The sequence below is a fragment of the Parus major genome, chromosome 4A (assembly GCF_001522545.3).
Source record: "Parus major isolate Abel chromosome 4A, Parus_major1.1, whole genome shotgun sequence".
In the NCBI taxonomy this organism is placed as follows: Eukaryota; Metazoa; Chordata; class Aves; order Passeriformes; family Paridae; genus Parus; species Parus major.
Window position 1 is genome coordinate 16,224,329 of NC_031772.1, and position 21,100 is coordinate 16,245,428.

Consider the following 21,100-nt stretch of genomic DNA (forward strand, 5'->3'; position numbering starts at 1 on the left):
GCTGCAGTTCTGGGAGCTGCCAGACAGTGAGTGGAAGAGGGAAAAGCCTGGCTGCCAGGGTGCAAAAGCCTCCCTAGCCCCAGGTGAGTTGTGCTACAAACCAGTGTGGTGTTGTGGGACATGAGGAAGTTGCCACAGACTGGCAGGGAGCCATGGGGCACAGGGGAGCTCAGTCCAGGGCCATGCACAGGCTGACTCAGGCACCTCCTGCCAGAGATGGGGTTATGATCTTCCACTTGTGTGTGTTGGGCCAAATCCTCTCCTGAGTCAGAGGGGATGGAGCAGTGGCAGGGGCAGACACCCATCCCAGCCACAAGCCCTGATCCGAATTCACCTTTTGCTGTTGGTCACCAGGTATTTACCCAAATTCCTCCTGATGGTGACTCAGCCTTCTCCTCCTCTGCAGTGAGGCCACAGCTCACCATCTCATTGAGCATGGGAGGAAACCGCCCAGAAACAGCAGGATGGGCCTCGGCATGGATTATATTCTCCTGACATTGCCAAGAGGGGCTGACATGAGTAACTCACCTGGTGTCCAGCGAGGGAAGGGTCATAGAGCCCTGCCAGGAAGGCCCAGCTCCTGGGATGGCATCCTCTGTGCATGGGGGCCTGCTGGGGCAGCTCATGCTGCTCAAGCCACCACATTTCTAGGGGACATCAGTCTGGCAGGTGTCCTGGCCTCCCACACGCCTGGCAGCTGTGGGCCCACACGTGCCAGGGTGAAAAGGTTAAGGTCTGGGATAGGGAGGGAAAGTGCTGATATAAAAGGCTTTTCTGTAATGGTTCTCCCCTTACTGGCTCAAACTCTGCTGGCAGTAGGGTCATTTTGGACACTGGATAGCAAAATAGGTAGCTCTTTACCCTCAGTCTTGAGGATAGAGCATTTAGGTGTGTAGATAGAGCATTTAGACAATGTGTTCTGGTACTTTCTGTGCACCATTCTGGCAGGGATGTGGCTGGAAGAAGTGCCTGGACTGCTCTCATTTTAGGTGGACACAGGACATTGGCCATAAAACACATGGAGATGTGTTTGCTGGGGAGCTGCTGCCAGCTGCAGCTGATGTTCCTGTGTCTGGGCTGGGACTGCCAGCCCCTGGGGTAGCTTCCTTGGGGCACAGACCTGGCTGTGCCAGCACTTAACCCCTTGTCTAAGTCTGTATTACTACATGCCTGGCTTGGCTACAGTGAAAAAGCAACCCAAACCCAGATGCATCAACACCTCTACAGCTCCCCAGGATGAGGGTTCCACAGGCTGCTTCCACAGACTCAGTCAATGCCGGAGTGCCACCAGCTTCTGGCACCAGCCATCCTGCCACGTGGAGCAACTCACAGCCCTGGCCCTGGCTGGCAAACCAGCTGGGTCTGTAGGATTGGGGTGTCCAGCACCCCTGGCATGCTCTGCTGCCCTTGTGCACAGCACAGGGTGAGGGGAAAGTTATTGTTAGCACAGCGGTGCCAGGGAGGGGACACTCCTGCTGTGGCCTTGCAGATGTCCATGTGACTCAGGGAGAGATAAGTACCCTGGTGCTTTACCCTGGTGCTTTTCCATGCCCGCAGAGGGACCCGTTGCAGCATGCAGCAGGGAGAGGCACAGGGCGGTGTCAGGAGCAGCCAAGGTGCTGTGGGCAGCCACTGAGACCTCCCTAAGCCAAAAAGCAGCACTGAGGAGGGGAGATGAGCACTGCTACTTTGTGTTTCCATCACAAAATCTTCACTTGGTTCAACTCAACCTCTGGCTCTCAGGGATGAGGAAAGGGTTCAGGTTGGCCTTACCTGCCTGCCCCATGAGAAAAACCACCTCTGAGCAGGGACACTTGTCATCCTGACAAACCACCCTAGCTGATGGCACTGAGAGACGATTCCCACGTGTAGGATAGGGTTCTGTCCTGGGGACATCAGGGTGCTGAAGGGCCACAGCCACCCTGGTGCTGGGTTTCCCAGTGCTCAGCCCAACGTAGCAGCAGCCCCAGCTGGGCCTCTGCATTGCTCCCCACTGCCCTCACCCCATGGAAAACCCCACATGCTGCCCTGACAGCGCACAAACACCAAACTCTTACCTGCAGCTCTTTCAATTCTGCTTTTTAAGGTGTGGAGGCAGTGGCAACCACACAGGCAGTGTTATTTGCAGTCCTTGGCAGGCAATGTGGGTGGAGGCACCAGGCAGATAGGCACCATGTCCAGACAGGCGCAACTGCCCCGTGTTTGTCCCCAGCTGACCAGGCTCATTAGGAGCACTGACTAAAACTGTTAGCTGGCAAGTTTTGGCTGGTCTTCCCCCCCCTCCTTCATAAGTGGCCTGGTGTGTTCACTGACCCTACAGGCCAGGTGGAGGTGAGGAAGTCCTGGCCATAGCCAGGAAGCCTCAGCATAAACCTGGAGGCATAATCAGAGCTTACCCACACTGTGCTGGCAGCCAGCTGCAGGACCCAGGGATCTCCACCCCTGCAAGGCAGGGCTGGGATCAGCCCAGAGAGTACCAAGGGATCTACTGCATTCAAACCCATCCTTACAGGGCTGCAAAAACCACCTTCAGTCAAGGGTGGAGGTTGGCTCAAGGGGAACAGAAGGGTAGTGCCACGCAGTAGTCGGGAGAACTGTGCCCCAAGAACGGGGTGGGCAGAGCTGGCCTGGCCACCACACCAGCAGGACCCAGGCCAGCAATGTCCACTGCCAGCACCTCCAGCCATGCTGACAAGGCATCAGCCCAGCTCCACAAGGTTTTAGAAAGGGGACAGCAAATTTTCCAAGGGAGGAGGCTCAGCCCTCACATGGGGAGCAAGACCCAGGTTAGCATTTGCTCCTAAATGCAGAAAGAAACCACAATGGTGGTGGAGCACAGTGGCCACGGTCATGCCAGCAATGCTCTCTCCCAGCTCCCCCAGGAACCAATCCCCAAGCAAACACCAAGCTGGATTCACCCTGCAGGGAACCATCCCACATCTCCCTCTGAGCAACACTGAACTACCAGCACTGCTGCAGCACCAGGCAGAGACCTTCCCACCCTCCAGGGCAAGCCAAGCTACAGCCAGAACCTTTGTCAGGGAAGAAGCCACGAGCCATAGGTAGATCATTACAATTTTTTATTTTATAATAAACTTCTTATTTTTCCCCAAGGAAGACAAAAAACTGTGAGTGAGGCTACAGAACACTGTCAGTGAAGAAATATGCAAGACAGACCCAGGCCGGAGGTGAGGCCAGAAAGGTTCCCCACTCCCCCAGGCAGAAGGGGTCAATGCCCAGAAGCCTCCATGGCCCTTGTTCATCTTCCCACTGCATCAGAGCAAGATCAGTGCTGTCACAGGAGGCAGCTGAGCAGCAGAGATGGCATCAGGTCAGGCTACTGATGGACTGAGAGGACCACACTTTGTCCCCCCACCTGCCAAAGCTGCCCGCAAAGTGGGACAGTGTGTTAGGTGATACAGCTGTTTTCTATACATGTATGTGATGTAAATTTAAAAAAACCCACATGATTCATTTCAAAGCAAAATAATCGAGTAGTTGCTCCTCCTGCCAGGCAATCTCTCTCTAGGAAGACTTCACACATTCCTTCTCCTGCTCAATAGCTGCAAGAGAATAGAGGCCCATTAGTCTCTAGTGCTTCTTTTTTGTGGAAGCACACACTGGAGAAGGGTTTCAGAGGACTCACTCAGGCCCTGGTGGCCAATTTTGTGGTTTAGTCACAAGTGGGGTGGTTTAACAGTCAAGTTAGAAGATGACAAGCCACACGTATGCGTGGCAGCAAATCGGGCACCTGTCTGTGTCTGTCCGCAGGAAAGTGATGCCCTGAGGAACCAGTTTAGCTCAACAGCCCTCTCCGAGTGCCCATGCCCGCTGCCCCGGGCTGGACACACCTCTGCCCGTGGCTTTCCCCGGGCCAGAGCGCTGCCGCCCCAAACCGCCCCTCTTCCCCTGATGCCTCGGCAGTGAGACCGGCCCCGAGGGCACTGCCCCACCGCCCGTGCCTCCCGCCCCGCCAGCCCCCGGCCCCGCACTCACTCTCCTTGGAGGGCAGCGTGTTCTTCTCCTCCGTGTTGGTTTTCTTCAGCTTCTTCTTGTCGAATTTCTCCACCTCCGAGAGGTCTGGTTTGTCGCACATTTTGCCTGCGAGACCCCCGCCGCAGTCAGCCGAGGGATGGGGACGGGAAGACAAAGGCGGCCCCGGCCCCCCCCGGCCCCCGCCGCGGACAATAGCGCAGGGCGGGGCGCGCCGCCGCCCCGGGCACCGCGCCGCTCCCCGGGCCCGGGCAGCCGTGCGGGGCGGCCCCCGGTGCCCGCACACGCCGGGGGAGCCCCCCTCGCAGCAGGCAGCCATGTCCCCCAGGGACCCGCCGCGCCCGCAGCCCCCGCCCCGGGCGCCTGGGCGAGTCCCCTCCTCGCAGCAGCGCTGCGCGGGGTCCCCCTCCGCGGCCCAGCCCGTACCTGCGGCGCTGTACGGTGCGATGTGCGGTGGATGAGAGGTGCGGTTGGTGCCGGTACCGATACCGATCCCACTCCTCGCGCGTCCAGGTGAGTCTGGAGCGCGCGCCGCGCGGGGCGGAGCCTTTTATACCCCGGCCGCCGCCCAGCCCGCGCGCCCATTGGCTGCCCGCCCGCCGGGAAGCGCGTGGCCCGCCAGGGGGCGGCCGTTCCCGCCGTGCCGCGCGACGGGGGCGCGAGCGGGACCGAGCGTGAGGGGCGTGAGGGAGACGGGGAGGGGGCAGCGAGAGAGGGGACTCGGAATGAGGCGGGCAGCGGGGACGGGGACACGGCTCACACACCCACCCTCTCACAACACACACGGACGGGCGTCACGCAGCTCCTGCTGTCCCCACAGACAGGTATGGTTCCCGCTGCCGCTCCTGTGCACACACGCACCTGGGGTGCCAGCTGTGAGGGGCAGCAGGCTGGTCCCCATGACACCAGATGACTCCAAAGCCACTGAACCCCGACCAGAGCCAGGTGCTCCACAGCAAGGGAGGCAGTTGTGGCCTGTGTGTGTGTCTAGGGATGCTCCCGCCGTTGAGGCAGAACTTGAATAAAGCAAGCCTTGGGGTAAACCCAGCACCTTATTCTCACACCTGTGAGAGACACTTGGCCACTGCCCAGCTCATGTCTACACTGTCTTTGGCCACAGCACTTCCTGGGAAGATCTGGTCACTAAAGAAGCAGCATAGGTGGACAAGAAGCTGGCCATACTCACAGGTTCTTGCTCGGCTGAAACAGGCCTGGGGAGCAGCACAAACTGCAGGTGGGCAGGTGTGCAAGTGGAAGAGACACCTCTGGTGGGAAAAAGCCGAAGGGCAGTGCAGGCAGCCTATCTGATCCCAGCAGAAAGGATAGTGGCAGTCTGGGGGGCACTTGCATACTGGCCACCAGGATAGAGGCTAGAGGACCAGGAGGATCCTACAGGTGCTGAAAAGAATGAGGAGAAGGGGAGGAGGCAAAAGAAAAAGTATCCTGACAGCAGGTAAGGCTTGCCAAAAACCTTTCTGCAGAGAGGTGAACATGGTGCCATGGTGAACAGGAACCTGTTACAGAGCACCAAAGGGTAGCAGCTGTACTGCAGCAGCTCTCACCTCCACCTCCTCCTGGCCTGCCAGCCTCTGGGTTTTGCTCAGGGCTTATTGGAGATTTTGCAGAGAAAATCCCCAGCAATCCGGAGGGAACACTTGCTTTGTGTTCTTTAGCAAGACGACTGCCGTCTTGGCAGGAGGGACTGGTGCTATCCAGCGACAGCAGGTCATGGCCGGAGGTGGCCCTGTGCCTCAAGCCCTGAGGCACCTTCTCTCTCCAGCCAGAATATGGGCTGTGAATTCAAGAAGCGCCAAGAGCTGGCAAATGCTGAAAAGGCGAAGGCCAAGATCTAAGGCCAGCTTGCTCCTCCGAGAGGAGTCTGGATGGCAAACAGCCTCCTGTGCCTGGGGGGAGGGAGAGGCTGCAGGCAAAGTCCAGGCCAGGCTGCTCCCAGAGCAGCTCTGATTTGGTTGTGTGGCCCCGGCAGGGCCAGGTTTGGAGAGTGCCACAGAGCCAGGAGCTGCAAGCCCAGGCAGGGCTGCCTTCATGAGCATCTTTCAAACCCACCCTGCAGAGCCTGCATCATCACACAGCCCAGCCTCAGTGAGAAAAGGCTCATCTTTCCTGCACAGCCAACGAGAACAAAAACATCCATTCAGTTTCAAAATGAACACAGGAAATCCTTTTTGCCTTCATGCAAATAGACAAGTGTTTTACCATGTGTTTACTCTCTGGCTGTACGCACCTTCCCCTCAGCTTCCCCCTTTGCTTGCCTGTTCTCCACACGCTTCTCCTTTGTGGATGCTGCAGTCTGACGTAGCTTTTGTCCCTGGCAGGCAGCGAGTGTGAAAGAACCTGATCCCCACCCTGCCTGTGCACAGCCCCTTGCCAGCACCAGCTGTCCCCAAAAACCTGCTCACCATCATCCCAGCTCCTCAGCAGACCAGCTGTGCCCACCACTGGCAAGGCACAGCCCCTGGGCTGATGCTGCAGCACTTTGTAACCCCCGGGTCTTTGTCTGGGCACAAAGCCACCACGGTGGCCACGCAGGCAGGGGAAGGGGAGCTCCCCCTTCCTCAAGCCACAGGCACCACCACACTCGTACAAACCGCGGCCAGAGCAGCTTTAAAGCCAACCCAGTGAACTGCCAGCAGGGGAGAGGTGGGGCTGCTGCTGGGGAGCTGCTAAAACCCATCTTGCACAAAGAACAAGGAGCTTATATCCCAGCAAGAGCTTTTCCCCCTGACAAATTAGCAAAGCCTCCCGTAACTGCACAACCAGCTTCTTTCTTATGTCTTTTGGCATTTCTGCTTTCAATAATTTATAACAAAAGAACTGAGACATCAACAGATAGGGAGAAAGCAAAAACAGCCCTGACCTGAAATAGCACAGACTGACTGCCAGCCATTTTAGATGGGTTTTAAATCTTACTTGGAACACGGCTGCCAGGGCTGATACAGCCTCTCTGATAGCCATTTCCAGGAATGCCTTATTCTCCTGTACAGGAAAGAGGCAGGAAGCTTTCTCTGACCAGGGGTTTTTCTCAGCCTCCTGACCCATCTGCCTGCAGGCACCACCATGACAGCTGCCAGGCTGAGCCACTCCACGGGGTGACAGCACTTTCTCCCGTTTTCACCCCAGCCTCCTGCCACAACCACCTTCACGTCCATCAGGGCAGGAGCAGACAGTCCCAGGAAGGCAGCAGCACACCGGGGCTGCTGTGTCTTACAGGACAGTTCATTCCTTCTGTGGATGCTGCTGCAGTTTGCAGAAGGGCTTGCTAACACCATTTTCCCCTTGCCTGACAGCAGCAAGACAAGGTACTGCTTTCTTTAGATAACAGAAACACCAAGAGACTTCCTTACATCAGTAAGGCAGGAAGGAGGTGCCAGCAAGTTATTTTGAGGTGTGTCTTACTGTGCTTTAAACAGCAGACACATCCTGCTGTGTCCTGCACACCTGGTTAAGCTCAGCTCCCACCCTTTGCATTAGTTTCAGGTACCCAGGCAGGTGATTGACGTGTTCCTTGTTCCTGTGAATTAACAGCAGACAGGCAGGAGATGGCTCCTGGCACCAATACCTGCATCCTCACACCTGCAGCCACACTCTGGCTGTGCCTGTGGCAAAGGGAGCTGCTGGAGCCCTATCCCCTGCTCCTCCAGACCTCCAACTGCAGGGGCACAGCAAATGACACAGTTGAGATTTTCTCCTGGAAAATAACTTGTTTTGCACAGTAGTAACTCAGGCAGCTGTGCGGAAAGGCCTAACACACCCCACAACTCACCTTCAGATTTTGGTGAAATCTCCATCCCTTCTGAAATTTTCAGAAGTGTAAATACTTGGGTATGAGAACTGTCCCAATGAAGTATCTCCCATTCTTTTTAAGAGATACAATGTCTGTGCATTTAAGCATTGCAATTTAAGCATTAAGCAATTGCACTGTATTAAGTCTGTGCCGTCTCCCATCTTGAAACCCTGGTTTTATTAAAGTAACTAACATTATATACTCACTAATAGCAATGGCCTCCAGCTGTACAAATTGCTGTAATGCTCTTTTTTTATCAAAGAAAGGTGAAATCTGCTACATAATCGTGACAAGACCCACAGCACCCACCCTGCTATCTGCAGGGAAAAAAAACAACTTTTTTTCATTTATTCACTGGCCAGTACTGCAAGACATTTTAACAAATGGATGACAATTGTGATCCTGTCTGCCTGAGGCTACAGCCATGCTCAGTCTAGGCCTGGAAGTCTATTTGTAATGCCAAGGACCTTTCTCTAGGCCTGCCAATGTCATGCTTCTGACTTCCTTTATACTTTCCCATCTGCAACACACAGTGAGAAACGATCAGGCTTTAGTCAGAACAAGTGTTCCTCAGGACATGATCCTACTGTCTCTGCTCATCAGCTTTGTGTGAGACACTTACAAATTCTTCATTTGTACTTGTTAAAATATTCAAGCTTCCCCCACCTGAACATTATGTGAACAAATCTGCTCAGATACATAATTGAACAGTACTAGGAGAAGCCACACTAACACCTCTAACAATTAAGTCCAGGAAATCAAACATGGACAAAAGCAATTGCTCAGTGCTTGGTCCCATGCTTCTCCTTCCATGCAATGTGAGCAGAGCCAGGCTGAACCTCACAGCTGGCCACATGGACAAGTGTTAAACCAGATGACCTTCCAAGGTCCCCTCTAAATAAAATTACTTCAGGATCTGCCCTTAAAATGACCCAACTCAGAAGCTTCATGTCACTTAAGATATTTAGAAGCACTTACAGGCAGAGGCCATGGTTTTTAAATAAAAGTTTAATTCCTTCATCAGGTCTTAACTTTAAACACAAATGCTGCTGAAAATTCTCCCAGCGCTGCTCTGATGTCCTGGCTTTGGGCTCTCAGAGCAGCAGCAGGATTGCAGCAAGAGGTGGGATCACAGACTCTCAGGAGAGCTCAGTGCAGGGTGCAAAGCAAAGAAGCAAGAGATGCACAGTTTCCAGACAAACACCAATTCTTGTACAAAAAGAAAAGCTCTACACTAATAGAAGTGTTAATGTTGCCACAGGACAGGAGTTTAGGAAGGGAGAGAAGTCTTCAGTAAAAGGCACAACTAAAGAAGTACTTCCTTAGATTTTAACCACATCTTTCAGTTAGTTTCACTTATACCCCAGCCCCCAGCCTCTTAAAGCCATGCTGGTTACTCTAGAAAGTAATTTCAAGTTCCTTCTTTTCCCTTTTTCCCTTCCTCCAGCTCAAAAAAAATAAGAGGAGTGCTTATAAAAAAAAAAATCAAAAACCCAACAAAAAACAAACAAAAAAACCCCACCAAAACAAAACCAGAATAAAACAGTTTGGTCTATAAACCGTAAGAGTTCAAGAGAGACTTAGCAGTTTACCTTACGATTGTCTGGTACATTTTTTACGCATTCAAGTTTCAGATGATACTTATTACATCCAAGAGCCTCTGTGAGCTCTGGTTTTGGTATTTCTCTTTCAGGCACTTTGTGGCCTGTTAGGTTGGTGTTAAATCTGCAGTTTTCCCAGCATTATGTATCACCAGCTTCTTCAACCCATTGCCATGAACACTCCTGAGAAGCATCAGACCCACTCCAAGGGTTCCTTCAGGTTTTGTTGTCCTGCAACCTGCACTTTTCCTTGGCTTAAGGTATTCTGCAAGAAGCAATGCTTTCAAGGAAAGGCAGACAATGAGCAGGACAATGTGTCAGTAACTTCCAGGATAACAGGACTGTAACAGGCAATGAATGAGAGGCTGAGCCAGCTGGACACAAAGCTGCTGTGTTTCAGGTTACCCCAGTGTCTGAGCAGGCACTTGCTTGATGCAACAACCCTGCTGCTGTTGGATAAAGAGGCTCTGTTTACTACTGTACTGGTAAAAAAAAAAAGGGTCAGGGGGTTGCACAGCAGGTCAAGGTGCAGCTGCAGTACATGACAGCAGTCCTCTAGTCAGCTAGCAAGGCTAACAGGAAGCTGTGAAATTGAGAAGCTGGTTTTAGCCTGCACTAGAAACCAAAGCACACAACCACCACAAGTTCTCTAGGTCAGAGTTTTCAGAAAAGAACACTTATCCAGGATGCACCTTCCCCACTAAGCTAACACGGCACTACAGACTCTGCTCTCACCCTCACTTTGCTATGTAGTGCACTAAAGGGCATTTAATTTCATCAACAATTAAGAGGAATTCAAGTTTGCAAGCTACACTGATCTCCTTTCCTGGAAGGAAGCTGTAGCAGAACCACCTCCTAGATGTCCCCCAGGGCTTCACCAAGGGTCAAGCTTGGCCAAGACACAAGCCTTCCCCACCACTCTCCAAGGGCTCTCTCAGGTATGGAGTGGTAAGACAGCCAGCAGTCTCTTGGGCTCTTGCTGTGGATCCAGATCAACATGTCCTAGGGAGCTCTACTTCCCAAACAATTTAGGGTGCGCATGCCAGATCATCTAACCCTGCCCACAGACAAACCCTCTCCCTCCCCCCTCAAAATAATTGTGGCAATTAGCCATGTGTCAGTCCTGCTCTCCACAGACCTGCAGAATTGAGTCAGTGCTACTGCTCAGCTCCATGCACAGGGGTGCTGGTGGAGTTGGCTGTTACAGAGATGAGCTTTCCCCCTCCAGCCTCCCAGTGTTGGGAACAGAGCCAGTAAGCCTGATTTAAGCAGGAGCTGTGGAGAACTGCACTGGAACAAGCAGAGTCTTCTACTGAACTTTACAACAAGCTGAACAACTTTTGGTTTAAAAAAAAAAAGCCATACAAGCAGCAGCTGACATCTGTTGTTATAAAGGGACATGGCTGAATAGGTAGGAAACAGATTCCCCATTATGAGTCCTCCTGATGGCCTCTGCAAGGATCATTGAGATGTCAATCACCTGGAAGGGAAGAAAGATGTATCAGCATCACCGAGAAAAGGCATCAAAAGCCTGAAAGAACAGCTGGGAAGTCAGGGAGAAGCTAAAAAATAAACTCATCACCCACATTTACAACATGCCAGATGCAGACAAATTACTTCTACACCGGATTAGGATTTAATTACATATAACCCTACAAATAGCACCACAAATATTCTAGCTGGTCTGTCAAAGCTACAGTCTCCTGTCACCTTGCTTTGCTCAGACTCCCTAGGCTCAGTCTGTTTACCACAAGACTCTTATTCACTTTGTGCAGAGACGTTAGGGCAGTCTAAATCAAGATGAAATCACTTCCCCTGAGCCAAGAGGCTTTACCACTGCTGCCAGCAGTCTGAGAGATGAAGCTGCTGTACTGCAGCTCAGCTCCCGGGCGTTGTGCTGGCTCCATCTGGTGGGGTCAGACAGGTACCCGGAGGAAAAGTCGAGTCTCAGCCAAATCCCAGCTCTGAATCCCCACAGCTACAGCATTTCAATATATCCAGTCTAGTAAAAATCACCATATTCATGGTGCGTTAAAGAACCCAAGTGAAAACCATATTTAAGATTTTTTATCTTCTAGATAGTTTGTCTCTGAAGGAAAGAAAAAATCAACAAGCTGCAGAGTAAAGCCTGAGCCTTGTGACAAATCCTTTAGCTCTGTGCTCCTCAATATCAGTCATCAGTGTGTAAATGTGAGGTATAAAAGGAGGGCCTAGAAAAGTGCTCCACTGCAATCTCTGGCTACAGCTACTTACACAGAGATTGTCAGTTTAAAATTTTGCCTACAGCAGCTGCTGTGTGGAGCCTGGAAACAAGGTGCAGCACCAGACATGTTTTAGATGTTGCAGGAGTATCACCCAGAAGTTAGGGCTGAAAAGAATGCAACCCAACAGCAGCTTGCAATGAGCTCATAACGTATTTCCAAAAGCAGTTTAAAATTGACTGCAGCTTCAGCCACTTCAGCTTCCCTTTCACCAGCAGCCCAGTAGTGGGGAAGTTTCCACACTCACACCACAGTATTGGCTGAGTGTGAGTAGTGCCAGAACTTCCCCAAATGTCTGTATCCTAGATATTGCTGCTGTGAAGCCAAGGCCCATCTGGAATTAAATCTGGCAAAGGATGTCAGGGACAACAAGAATGTTTTCCTTTTGTTATAGATAAATTTGGCAAAACCTAAGAATAATGTGGGCCTGTTACTAAAGTGAAGGGGGACCCTGGTGACAGAGGATGCAGAGAATGCAGTTAGCCATCACCTGCTTTGCATCAGTCTGCACTGACAAGCAAGACACCGGGGTAAGACAATATTGGAAGGAAGACTTTTCCTTAGGGAGGATTGGGTTAGAGGACATTTGGCCAGATTGATATCCACAAGTCCATGGGTCCTGATGGGATACACTTATGAGTACTGAGAGAGCTGGCAGACATCACAGCCAGCCACTCATGATCCATTTTGAAAGGTCCTCGAGATCAGCACAGGTGCCCAAGGACTGGAAGAAAGCAAATACAATCCAGAATTACTGTCCAGTCAGCCTCACATCAATCCCTGGACAGGTGATAGAGCACTTCACTCTGGAGGCCATCTCTATGCACATGGATGGCAAGAACACGATCAGGAACAGTGAGCGTGGATTCACCAAAGGCAAATCATGCTTGACCAACCCGATCACCTTCTATGAGAAAGTAACTACCTGGATGGGTGAGGGGGGAGCAGTGGATATTGTCAACTTCAACATGGCTTCTGACACTGTCAGTCATGAAATCCTCACATGAAAACTCAAGAAGTGTTCAGTGGATTGAGAACTGGCTGAACAGCAGATTCTGGGGCTCATTATCTGCTTTTAGTTTTCATATGGATGCAAAGGCTGGGCATAAATTGACACACAAAACAAAGCTGTCAGCACCAACATCAGAAGTTCCTGCCTACCTCTGTTTCAGCATTGCACATCATCAGCACATCACTCCTCCAAAGGGCACACATCCAACTACTTGCCTACACTGTGGCCCCATTAAATCAGACACCTGATCTAGGTAAAACAAGCCTTAAAAAAAACATCCTTTACTGAACTGTTTGAGATGAGCTGGAACAGAAGCTGCTTTGTATCAGTGTAACATGTCTGTTACCCCACAGCAATAGGGCCAAGAGAAGTAGGCAACACTGATGGCAGAACCACTGTCAGCACTATACAGTATTGTGGTGTTTTCACCCTCAACAGTGAACAGATAAGGCTACCACCTCCCAGCAGTGACAGAAAATAGATGCTCACCTGGATTTTAGGGCACTGCTTCATCTTGTCCTCCTGGGGTATTGTGTTTGTGACTACAACTGCCTCAAAACAGGCATTGTTGATACGGGAAATTGCTGGCCCAGAAAAGATCCCATGGGTTAAGATGGCATAAACTTTGGTGGCTCCAGCTGACACAAGCCTGCAAGGGCGGGAGTAAAGGAGAAGGATGAATAAATTCTCAGCAAGTATTAAACTGACATTAGTGCAGGGAACATGGTAGGCATGACAGGAGACAGCACCATATGCTTAGGGAACAGGCTACCTTTGATTCCCCCTCTTCTATAGGCTTGGGGAAAAAACAAGTTTTACAAGTACCATGAAATCCACCACAGGCAAAGCACACACTGAAAAAACCCCATTGTTCTTGGCTCTGGAATATTTGGAACAGATCATACAAATGACCTTCTGTAATTTTTGCTTACACAAGGTAGCAGATATTTAATACTGTGTTAATACTTTAATACTGCATTTAATACAGTATGAAATACTGAGCTAATATTTAATACTGTATTTAACAGTTAGCCACCTTGCATATATTGGTGTTTCTAGTGTAAAAGGCATGAATGATATCAAAGTTTGAAAAGGTTATTTCTAATACAAAACTAGCTGATGGACGAGACAACACTTAGCTCTACCTGGCATGGTCAGTGATGGCCCATTTTCAATGCAGGAAAAAAAACCCACTATAGTCTTCTACCTATTCCCACTGTGAGAACTTTTACTGGGTTTTCCTCCTTCTTTTGTATGACATGAATAATCAAAAAACTGCATGAGCCTTGTGAAACTTGTCATGCAAATAATCTGCTTAACCCATTACCCAGTGTTCACTAAGAGCAGGTGCCTGGGTTAGGAAGGCAGCAGTCAGCCCCACTCACTTGTCTGCAGCGTGGCAGATGGTGCCACACGTGTCTGCCATGTCATCTACCAGGATGGCCACTCTGTCCTTGACGTCCCCCACCAGCACCATGCGATCGACCTCGTTGGCCTTCTTGCGCTCCTTGTGAATGAGGGCAAAGTCTACATTCAACCGATCTGCAATGGAGGTCACTCTGAGGAGAGAACAGTTTCCAAACAACACTTAACTCCACACAGCAGCTTCAGCCAAAGCCCTCTCAATATCAAGCACTCTGCTCTAAGAGGAGCTGTCACCACATCTGCTACTGCTCCCAAGCAATTAATAGAGGGCACTCTGCCACCTTAGTTTCCCCTTCAAGCAGCTAAACTGCAACCTCTGATCTAATCTCTCTCAGTGACAGCAAATAGATCTCATCTTTCATCATGACCACTGTAAACTAATTTGCATTTAAGCTGAAAACAAACCTTAAACCAGCAAGGTCAGCACACTTGAAGTGATCCAAACACTTGCAAAGTTGTCATCTTTGTAACACTACTCTGGAAAGGCTTAAGTTGTGCTCCGACAGGGCTTTACTGTCACTCCTGCAAGCACTCAATCATCGTGCACACAAGCACTAGCACAGATTGTGACAGGGTTTACACACCCAGGAAATTCAAATACACCACCTCACATATATTTCCATTGAAGTGACTGCAGAACAACCTTACTAGAGGGATCTTAGCTTTATATATGGATACTGATGAATAGTAAAGAGTTTAAAAGCAGTAAGAGCAGAAGGAGTAAAACACACATGCCCCCAAGAAATTTTACACTTGAGGTAAGTAGACTCTTAGTCCCACTGGACCAGACTTACCATGCTGGTGGTCCGAGATAACTTCCTAAACTGAAGTATTTGGCTTTGCATATCTCCATAAAATACTGCACCAGCCAAGATCGACATATTTCAGTACAAGAGGCTTTTGAGCAGATTTTTCATGACTCAGATTATATCTGGCTGGTTTGGCAATTCATATACCGTGTTATGCAACAAGCTACAGAAATAGCTGAATATACAGAAGGTTTTGCCCAGTCTGTGGACCACAGCAGAGCTACAGAAGACATACAGTGGCCTACAGTGTCAGTGTCTCTTGGCTGTTTGGAACACATCACTTAAAACATTCTGAGGCATGTGAATCAGATTGGCACACACCAACATTTTGGTGTAACAGTCCTGGATTAAAGAATACATCTGTGTCCCATTACTGTTCACATGTAGCCCTCAGACAGAAGCATCAAGGAACAGCCTAGTTCCTCCTAAAAAGCACCTGAGAACATTCTGAGCTGCCCATGAATTGACATGTTTGTCTGCAAGGAGATGGGAGATTGTCAGGCTATCAAAATAGAAATGTGTTATAACATATGCTGCTGCTTTTTGGAAAAGAACCATCTATCTTCCTCATTCTCAGAGAAGATGAAGAGTGGAAGCAGGCTTAAATCACAGCTACATATTCAAATTCAGGGTAATAAAGTAAGAAAATGCCTCAACAGACTAAGTTGAATTCTGCAAAGAAAGCAGCCTAGATAAAAATGTATCACTAATCATCAGGAGTAAACTGGCCCTGGCATAGGTGTGTAAGCTATACTGCTTCCTCCTTCAATTGGCATAAATACCCTTGTACAAACTGGTTTGGTCCAAGGGATGTAGCTGTTGTGCATTTCCTACCTATGCAGCTGTGATTCTAGCAGCTATTTAATCCTCCATGTAGCCCAAGAAACCTTCTAAACATTCCCTAGGAAGACTATCTGACCGCTCTTCACCAGCTGTCCCAGACTGTCTGAGAGAAGGCAGACTGACAGAAGGAACAAGCTTTAAAAATAGGGTCACATTGAAGTAAACACAGAAGCAGCATCTCAAGCTACTGTGTGACAGCTCACCTCTTGGCTCCACCAGCATCTGGTGAAACAATGGTGCAGTTCTTCCACTCTGGAATATTCTCTTTGATCCATTTCAGTACAGCAGGCTCGGCATATAAATTATCAACAGGGATATCAAAAAAACCCTGCCAGGAAGACAACAGGAACAGATATAGCCAAAAGTCCCATTCCAGAAACAGTTACAAGAAGCATTTTATATCATCAGGCATACAGTCATCACCTTTCCACAGCTTTCAGCTTTCCTTTTTACTTCCCTTGATGTAAGGGCAGTAGTCTTTGGGATACACAGAATAGTAATGTAAGAAGTCTTCAGAGCCAGAAATAGCTCAGCAGCATAAATAACACTTTACATCTAACACCTCCACAAAATGAAACTAGTTCTGTCCTGGGGGCTGCAGAAAGCCTGCAGCAAATGCACTCATTTCCAGAGCAGCTGGCTGCCTGTTTACAGTCAGTCTTCAAAGCTCATTACCTAAACTGTTCACATCTATAAAACAGGCTTGAGTAACATCTGTCCTTAAACTAATGCAGCTGGTTCTGTAACTTTACAGTGACCCTGCAGAGTTCTCCAAATCTCATAGGTCACTAAATGCCAGAAGTTAACCCTGGAGTAACAGGCAAAAGAGGGGCAGCTACTCCTGAGGAATCCTCCAAGGTACAGGGTAACAGACCCTTCTCACCATCACTCCTTTTGTGCTCAGCAACCCAGCAGCTACAAGAACCAGGCTGAAACCAGCCAGATGCTGGAAGCACATATGCACAAATGATCCTATTAAATCTTGTCACTGATGCTGGTGCAAGGTCAGCCCTATGGCACACACCAATTCCAAGCCCTTAAGGAAGAGGGGGACCCCCCTAGGCTCAGTTATTTCATGTTCTTTCTGAGAGCCTTCTCAGCTGTGCCCCCACAGATGTTTTTTATCTGAGACAGTATTTCTGGGCCAATCGTACTGAAGTGTGAGTGACTGCACTTCCAACTGTTAAAACAACAGCCAGCCCACTTACTTCACCAGGCAGTAGCTACCTTATCCTTTGAAGCAGTAAGAGACATCCTTCCCTTTGCCACACCCCTCTCAGCTGCACTGAGTAGGTTTCTTGGTCTTGAGCACTTGCTCAGGGTGGAAAGAAACAAAATCAAATTGAGCTTGCAGCCTCTCCTCTCCCTGGCAAATGTTTTTGCCTGTTTTCTTACAGAACATAGGTCAAGACTTTGGTTGCTCTGTGAGATATTTTGTTCATAAGCCAACAAAGCCTATGAATGATTTTCAATTCACTACCAGCATTGGAGAGAAACAAGACCAGCTTGTGTGGGAGGGTGGCACTGAATGGATACAAGTGGGATTGCCCATCTTGCCAGAGACAAGCAATCAGATCACTGTCCTGGCCAACAAAACCCACAAATGGAGCTGTGCCAGGACACCTGAGGTCAGAACTAACTGCTCACTTCTCCAAGACAACACACCAAGCATCTGAAAGCTCTGCCTAGAATTTAAGCATACTCCCCATCTCACATTCCTCCAAGGTCTAGTGAAGAATAAAGTGTCACCATGTGGTAACAAAGCTGTAGCATCATTTACACAAGACAACACACTCAGTCTGATGAAGAACAACTACGCTTTCATTTACAGGTTAACCTGTTACCCACCTCCCCATCCAGTCCTAAATACCCAAGTCTTGATCACTGCAGTATCTCAAAAAAGCAGATGACTGGAAAGCTTCCAAAGCAGTCAAGAGGCTCAGACTGGAACTGGTTAAGTCCTTTCCTGATTTTTGCTCCTACCTGAATCTGAGATGCATGCAGGTCCATGGTGATTATATGATCTGCACCTGCCACAGACAGCATGTTTGCAACCAACTTGGCAGAGATTGGAGCTCGACTCTGGTACAGGAAAAAAAAAAGACAGTATAAGACAAGTTCAACTCCTTCATCAAGATGTCAGCCTTCTGCTTCCAGGCAGTGATTCAGAAGCAGTTACTAAATGGAGCACTCATTAACATTGCATCTTTTCATCAGCTAGTGATTAGACTTTAGCATATTTTCAAGAAAAACTAGATCTTTATGAAAAGATCATTTTGCAGTCCCATGTCCCAAAATGTAATGAAATTAAGAGAGTTTGGATATTCAGAGGAGGCAGCAAAACTTCATTTAAATCCTCTCCAGCAGTCAGAACTTTCAAGGTGTGCATTCAATTCCCCTGCAGAAACCTCTACCACATCCCTTACCTTGTCCTTTTTGTCCTGCCGGGCGTAAGGGAAGCAGGGGATGACAGCTGTGACTCTGCTGGCTGAGGCAATCTTACAGGCATTTATCATGATGAGGAGCTCCATCAGATTGTCATTGATTTCCCCACAGCCACTCTGCACAATGTAGACATCCTCCCCACGAACACTCTCGCCTATTTCCACGCTGGAAACAGATGAAAAGAGTTGTAGCCAAACACAAATTAAAGCACAGCCATTACCCTGAGCCTGCAAAGCAACCAAGGCACTGCACTCCCAAGGGTCTGTAGGTGACAGTGCCATATAATCAAAGCTGTTGAGCAGGAATACTGCTGTTTATTTGCTCAGTGGCTATTTTACAGAGCTCACTGATCAGATTTAATGGTCCAGCCTGAAAGGCTGAAAGCACTCAGCCTGTGCTCTTGATCTTAACACGAGTTGAGCATGTAAACACAACCAGGAGCAGGCCTTGTTCCCCTGGAATCAAAAGCACAGTCACCTCTAAAAGCAGCAGTGAACAAAGGAGCAAGGACCATGGCCAGCCACCAGACAGAGTGGGGTCAAACTGCTACCAAAGCAACACCACAGCAAATTATCAGATTGAGAGTCACAACAGCCATTCAGTGGCTCCAGCAGAGGAGCACTCCAGCGTTTCACTCTGGAAAGGCTTTTGGGGTTAATTTCCTCCTGGATGCAATACACACTAATCCCTGCTGATGGAGGGCCTGAATACAAGCCAAAGGTTCTGTTTGCCAGCAGCAAAATGCCAGTTCCAGTACACGTATGGAGACACCAGAAAGGGTGGGAGAGAAACCACTTCACTTACAGAGCCCCTCAGGATAGAGTTTTAATTCTAGTATTTCCTTCTCTGACCTTTCTGATCTCTTCTTCAAACTTCTTTTGATGACCGTTCTCTATTTATAGCTTTACTGCTCAATATCCATCAGTGAGCTGCTGTCATTTTTACTGCCCACTGACTTACAGGAGGCATCTATCTCTCAGGGAGAGCCTCAGTCAATGAGAACTCTCTGTTGTGGAAGTGTCACAAATGTCATCTCCAATATTAAGGTGACTTATGATATTGATGGTACAAAAAAAAGCCTATGAATTATTCTGTTGAAACTGCCTTACTCTTTTGGGGAAGCACCTGCTGTCAGTTTATTGGGGTAAATAAGATGTCTTTTACGTCTTTAAGTCACATTATCTGCTGACATAGGAACCTGCTGGGCAGCCAACTAGATGTGTAAGAGCAGTTAATAAAGAACAATGAGAAAAGCGCAGGGGCGGTAAATCAAACAGAACTTTTTGTAACTCCTTTACAACTCTTTGTACTACCTCTGAGGTTTTACAATCAATACCCATGGAAAGAGAAACATAATATCGTACATCACGTGTACATCCTGGATTTTCTTGGAAAAAAAATACTGTTGCCAGAAGAAGTGGGTTGGAGCAATCAAGGTTCTTCGTGTTATACTCCGTGGTGAAGCAAGCTTAAGTAGCTCTGAACAACGTTAAACGTCCTTTTTAGCTTTACGTAGGATGGCAGCAAGATTTTTAAAGCACAGATACATGAAACAAGGCGAATGTTAGGTTTCAAAGCTTGAGGGAAACAGACTGCACGACCGCAAATGCACCGTGGGATGCACGGAGGTGTGAGCCTCTTCTCTTTCCTTAAGAATTCTATCAACACTTTCTAAGACTCTGACGATCCTCAGAGAAGTTTGAAGGTACATACTTCATTCTAATCACAAAATTACCAAGCCTCAAGTCATCAGAGTTTAGATTTAAGCATGAAAAAGCCTAATCAGTGTAGGTGTAACTCCGAGAGGTGCCGTCCCATCAGCTCGCGGATTTGAGGTGGAAGGGGCAAGGTCCGGGTGGCGAATTTCACCTCTCCAACGCTTGCCACAGCGGCCAGGTCACACAAATCCTCCAATTCCAGGAGCCCTGTGCGGCCCCGGGTCCGGGGGAAGCCCCAAAGGCGGCGGTGGAAGCCCGCGTGCCGCCGGCGCCGTGAGGCGGGGGCCGCTGAACGCACGGCCCGGGCCGCACATGGCTCCCGGAGCGCACCGTGGCCCGGCCTCATCCCGCACCGAGACCCAGCTCTGCCCAGGGGGACGAGCGCGATGCGCCCGAGGGCTTCGGGGCAGCAGGGGCCCGGCGGGAGCGCTCCCGGGATGTCTCCGAGCACGGCTCCGCTGCTCCCTGGCCGGGCCCGACCGCACAGCCCCCGAACTACAACCCCCATTACCCCTCGCGCGGAGGCCGCGCGGTACCGAGCGCCCGAGCGCCGCGCGGCCTGCCGGGAGATGTAGTGCGGCCGCACCCCGCCCCGCCTCACCATGTCTCCTGGTTGCTGAACTTCTTGGTGACCACCTTGCCGAGCTCCAGGCCCAGGCGGTCGGCGATCTTCTGGGACAGGTCCTGGTGCGAGCTCCCGCTGAAGATCTTGATGTTGGGCATGGCGACAGCTGCGGCAGCGGCACCCTTTTTCTCCTCGTCCTCGTCGCTCCGCCACGCAGCGCCCGCGGCTGCCGCGCGGGGACCCGCCCGCCTCCTGCGAGGACGCGGCACGGTGGGTACAGGTCACACCAGTACCCTCTACGCCGCCATCTTACCCCTTCCCGCCTGCCGCGCCAACCCTTTATAGCATCTCCCCCGAGGACACGCCTCCTCCCGCTTTCCATTGGCTGCTCTGCCGCAGGGGGCGGGGTCCCGCTCGCCGGGGCGGCCATAATGGGCGTGATTTGGGGCGTCGCCTTCTCCTTGAGGGAGAGAGGCGGTGCGCGCGGCCCCCGTTGGGGGCGGGGCCCAGGGCAAAGAACCGCTCGCAATTGGTCGCTGTGTGGCGGCCTGGGCTGCGATTGGCCAGAGCGGCGGCGGCCGCAGCGCGCGGCCGGCCCTGCCCCACGTGGCCGCGGCAGGAGC

The 21,100-nt window shown here is 50.3% G+C and overlaps 2 protein-coding genes across 2 annotated transcripts; both read right to left on the reverse strand.

Annotated features, from left to right (window-relative positions):
- Positions 1-3,063: 3,063 nt before the first annotated feature.
- TMSB15B (thymosin beta 15B) lies at positions 3,064-4,550 on the reverse strand. Its single transcript, XM_015626173.2, has 3 exons — positions 4,420-4,550; positions 3,997-4,101; positions 3,064-3,563 (listed from the first exon to the last, which is right to left on the reverse strand). The coding sequence occupies exons 2-3, from the start codon at positions 4,094-4,096 to the stop codon at positions 3,526-3,528; spliced, it is 138 nt and encodes a 45-aa protein (XP_015481659.1). The 5' UTR covers positions 4,097-4,101; positions 4,420-4,550; the 3' UTR covers positions 3,064-3,525.
- Positions 4,551-8,788: 4,238 nt separating this feature from the next.
- PRPS1 (phosphoribosyl pyrophosphate synthetase 1) lies at positions 8,789-20,805 on the reverse strand. The gene is made up of 7 exons (XM_015626155.1): positions 20,514-20,805; positions 18,176-18,359; positions 17,733-17,831; positions 15,953-16,077; positions 14,058-14,231; positions 13,162-13,321; positions 8,789-10,879 (listed from the first exon to the last, which is right to left on the reverse strand). Exons 1-7 carry the CDS (start codon positions 20,633-20,635, stop codon positions 10,787-10,789), a joined length of 957 nt encoding a protein of 318 aa, XP_015481641.1. The 5' UTR covers positions 20,636-20,805; the 3' UTR covers positions 8,789-10,786.
- Positions 20,806-21,100: the final 295 nt, after the last annotated feature.

Bases quoted from the DNA above. Each gene is read 5' to 3' on its own strand.
- TMSB15B (XM_015626173.2), bottom strand. From the start codon at position 4,096: ATGTGCGACAAACCAGACCTCTCGGAGGTGGAGAAATTCGACAAGAAG. The intron at 3,564-3,996 runs GTGAGTGCGGGG...ATTCTCTTGCAG, and splicing joins CACGCTGCCCTCCAAGGAGA to CTATTGAGCAGGAGAAGGAA.
- PRPS1 (XM_015626155.1), bottom strand. From the start codon at position 20,635: ATGCCCAACATCAAGATCTTCAGCGGGAGCTCGCACCAGGACCTGTCC. The intron at 18,360-20,513 runs GTGAGGCGGGGC...ATCTGTTTCCAG, and splicing joins TTCAGCAACCAGGAGACATG to CGTGGAAATAGGCGAGAGTG. The intron at 17,832-18,175 runs GTAAGGGATGTG...TTCCTGTACCAG, and splicing joins GGCAGGACAAAAAGGACAAG to AGTCGAGCTCCAATCTCTGC.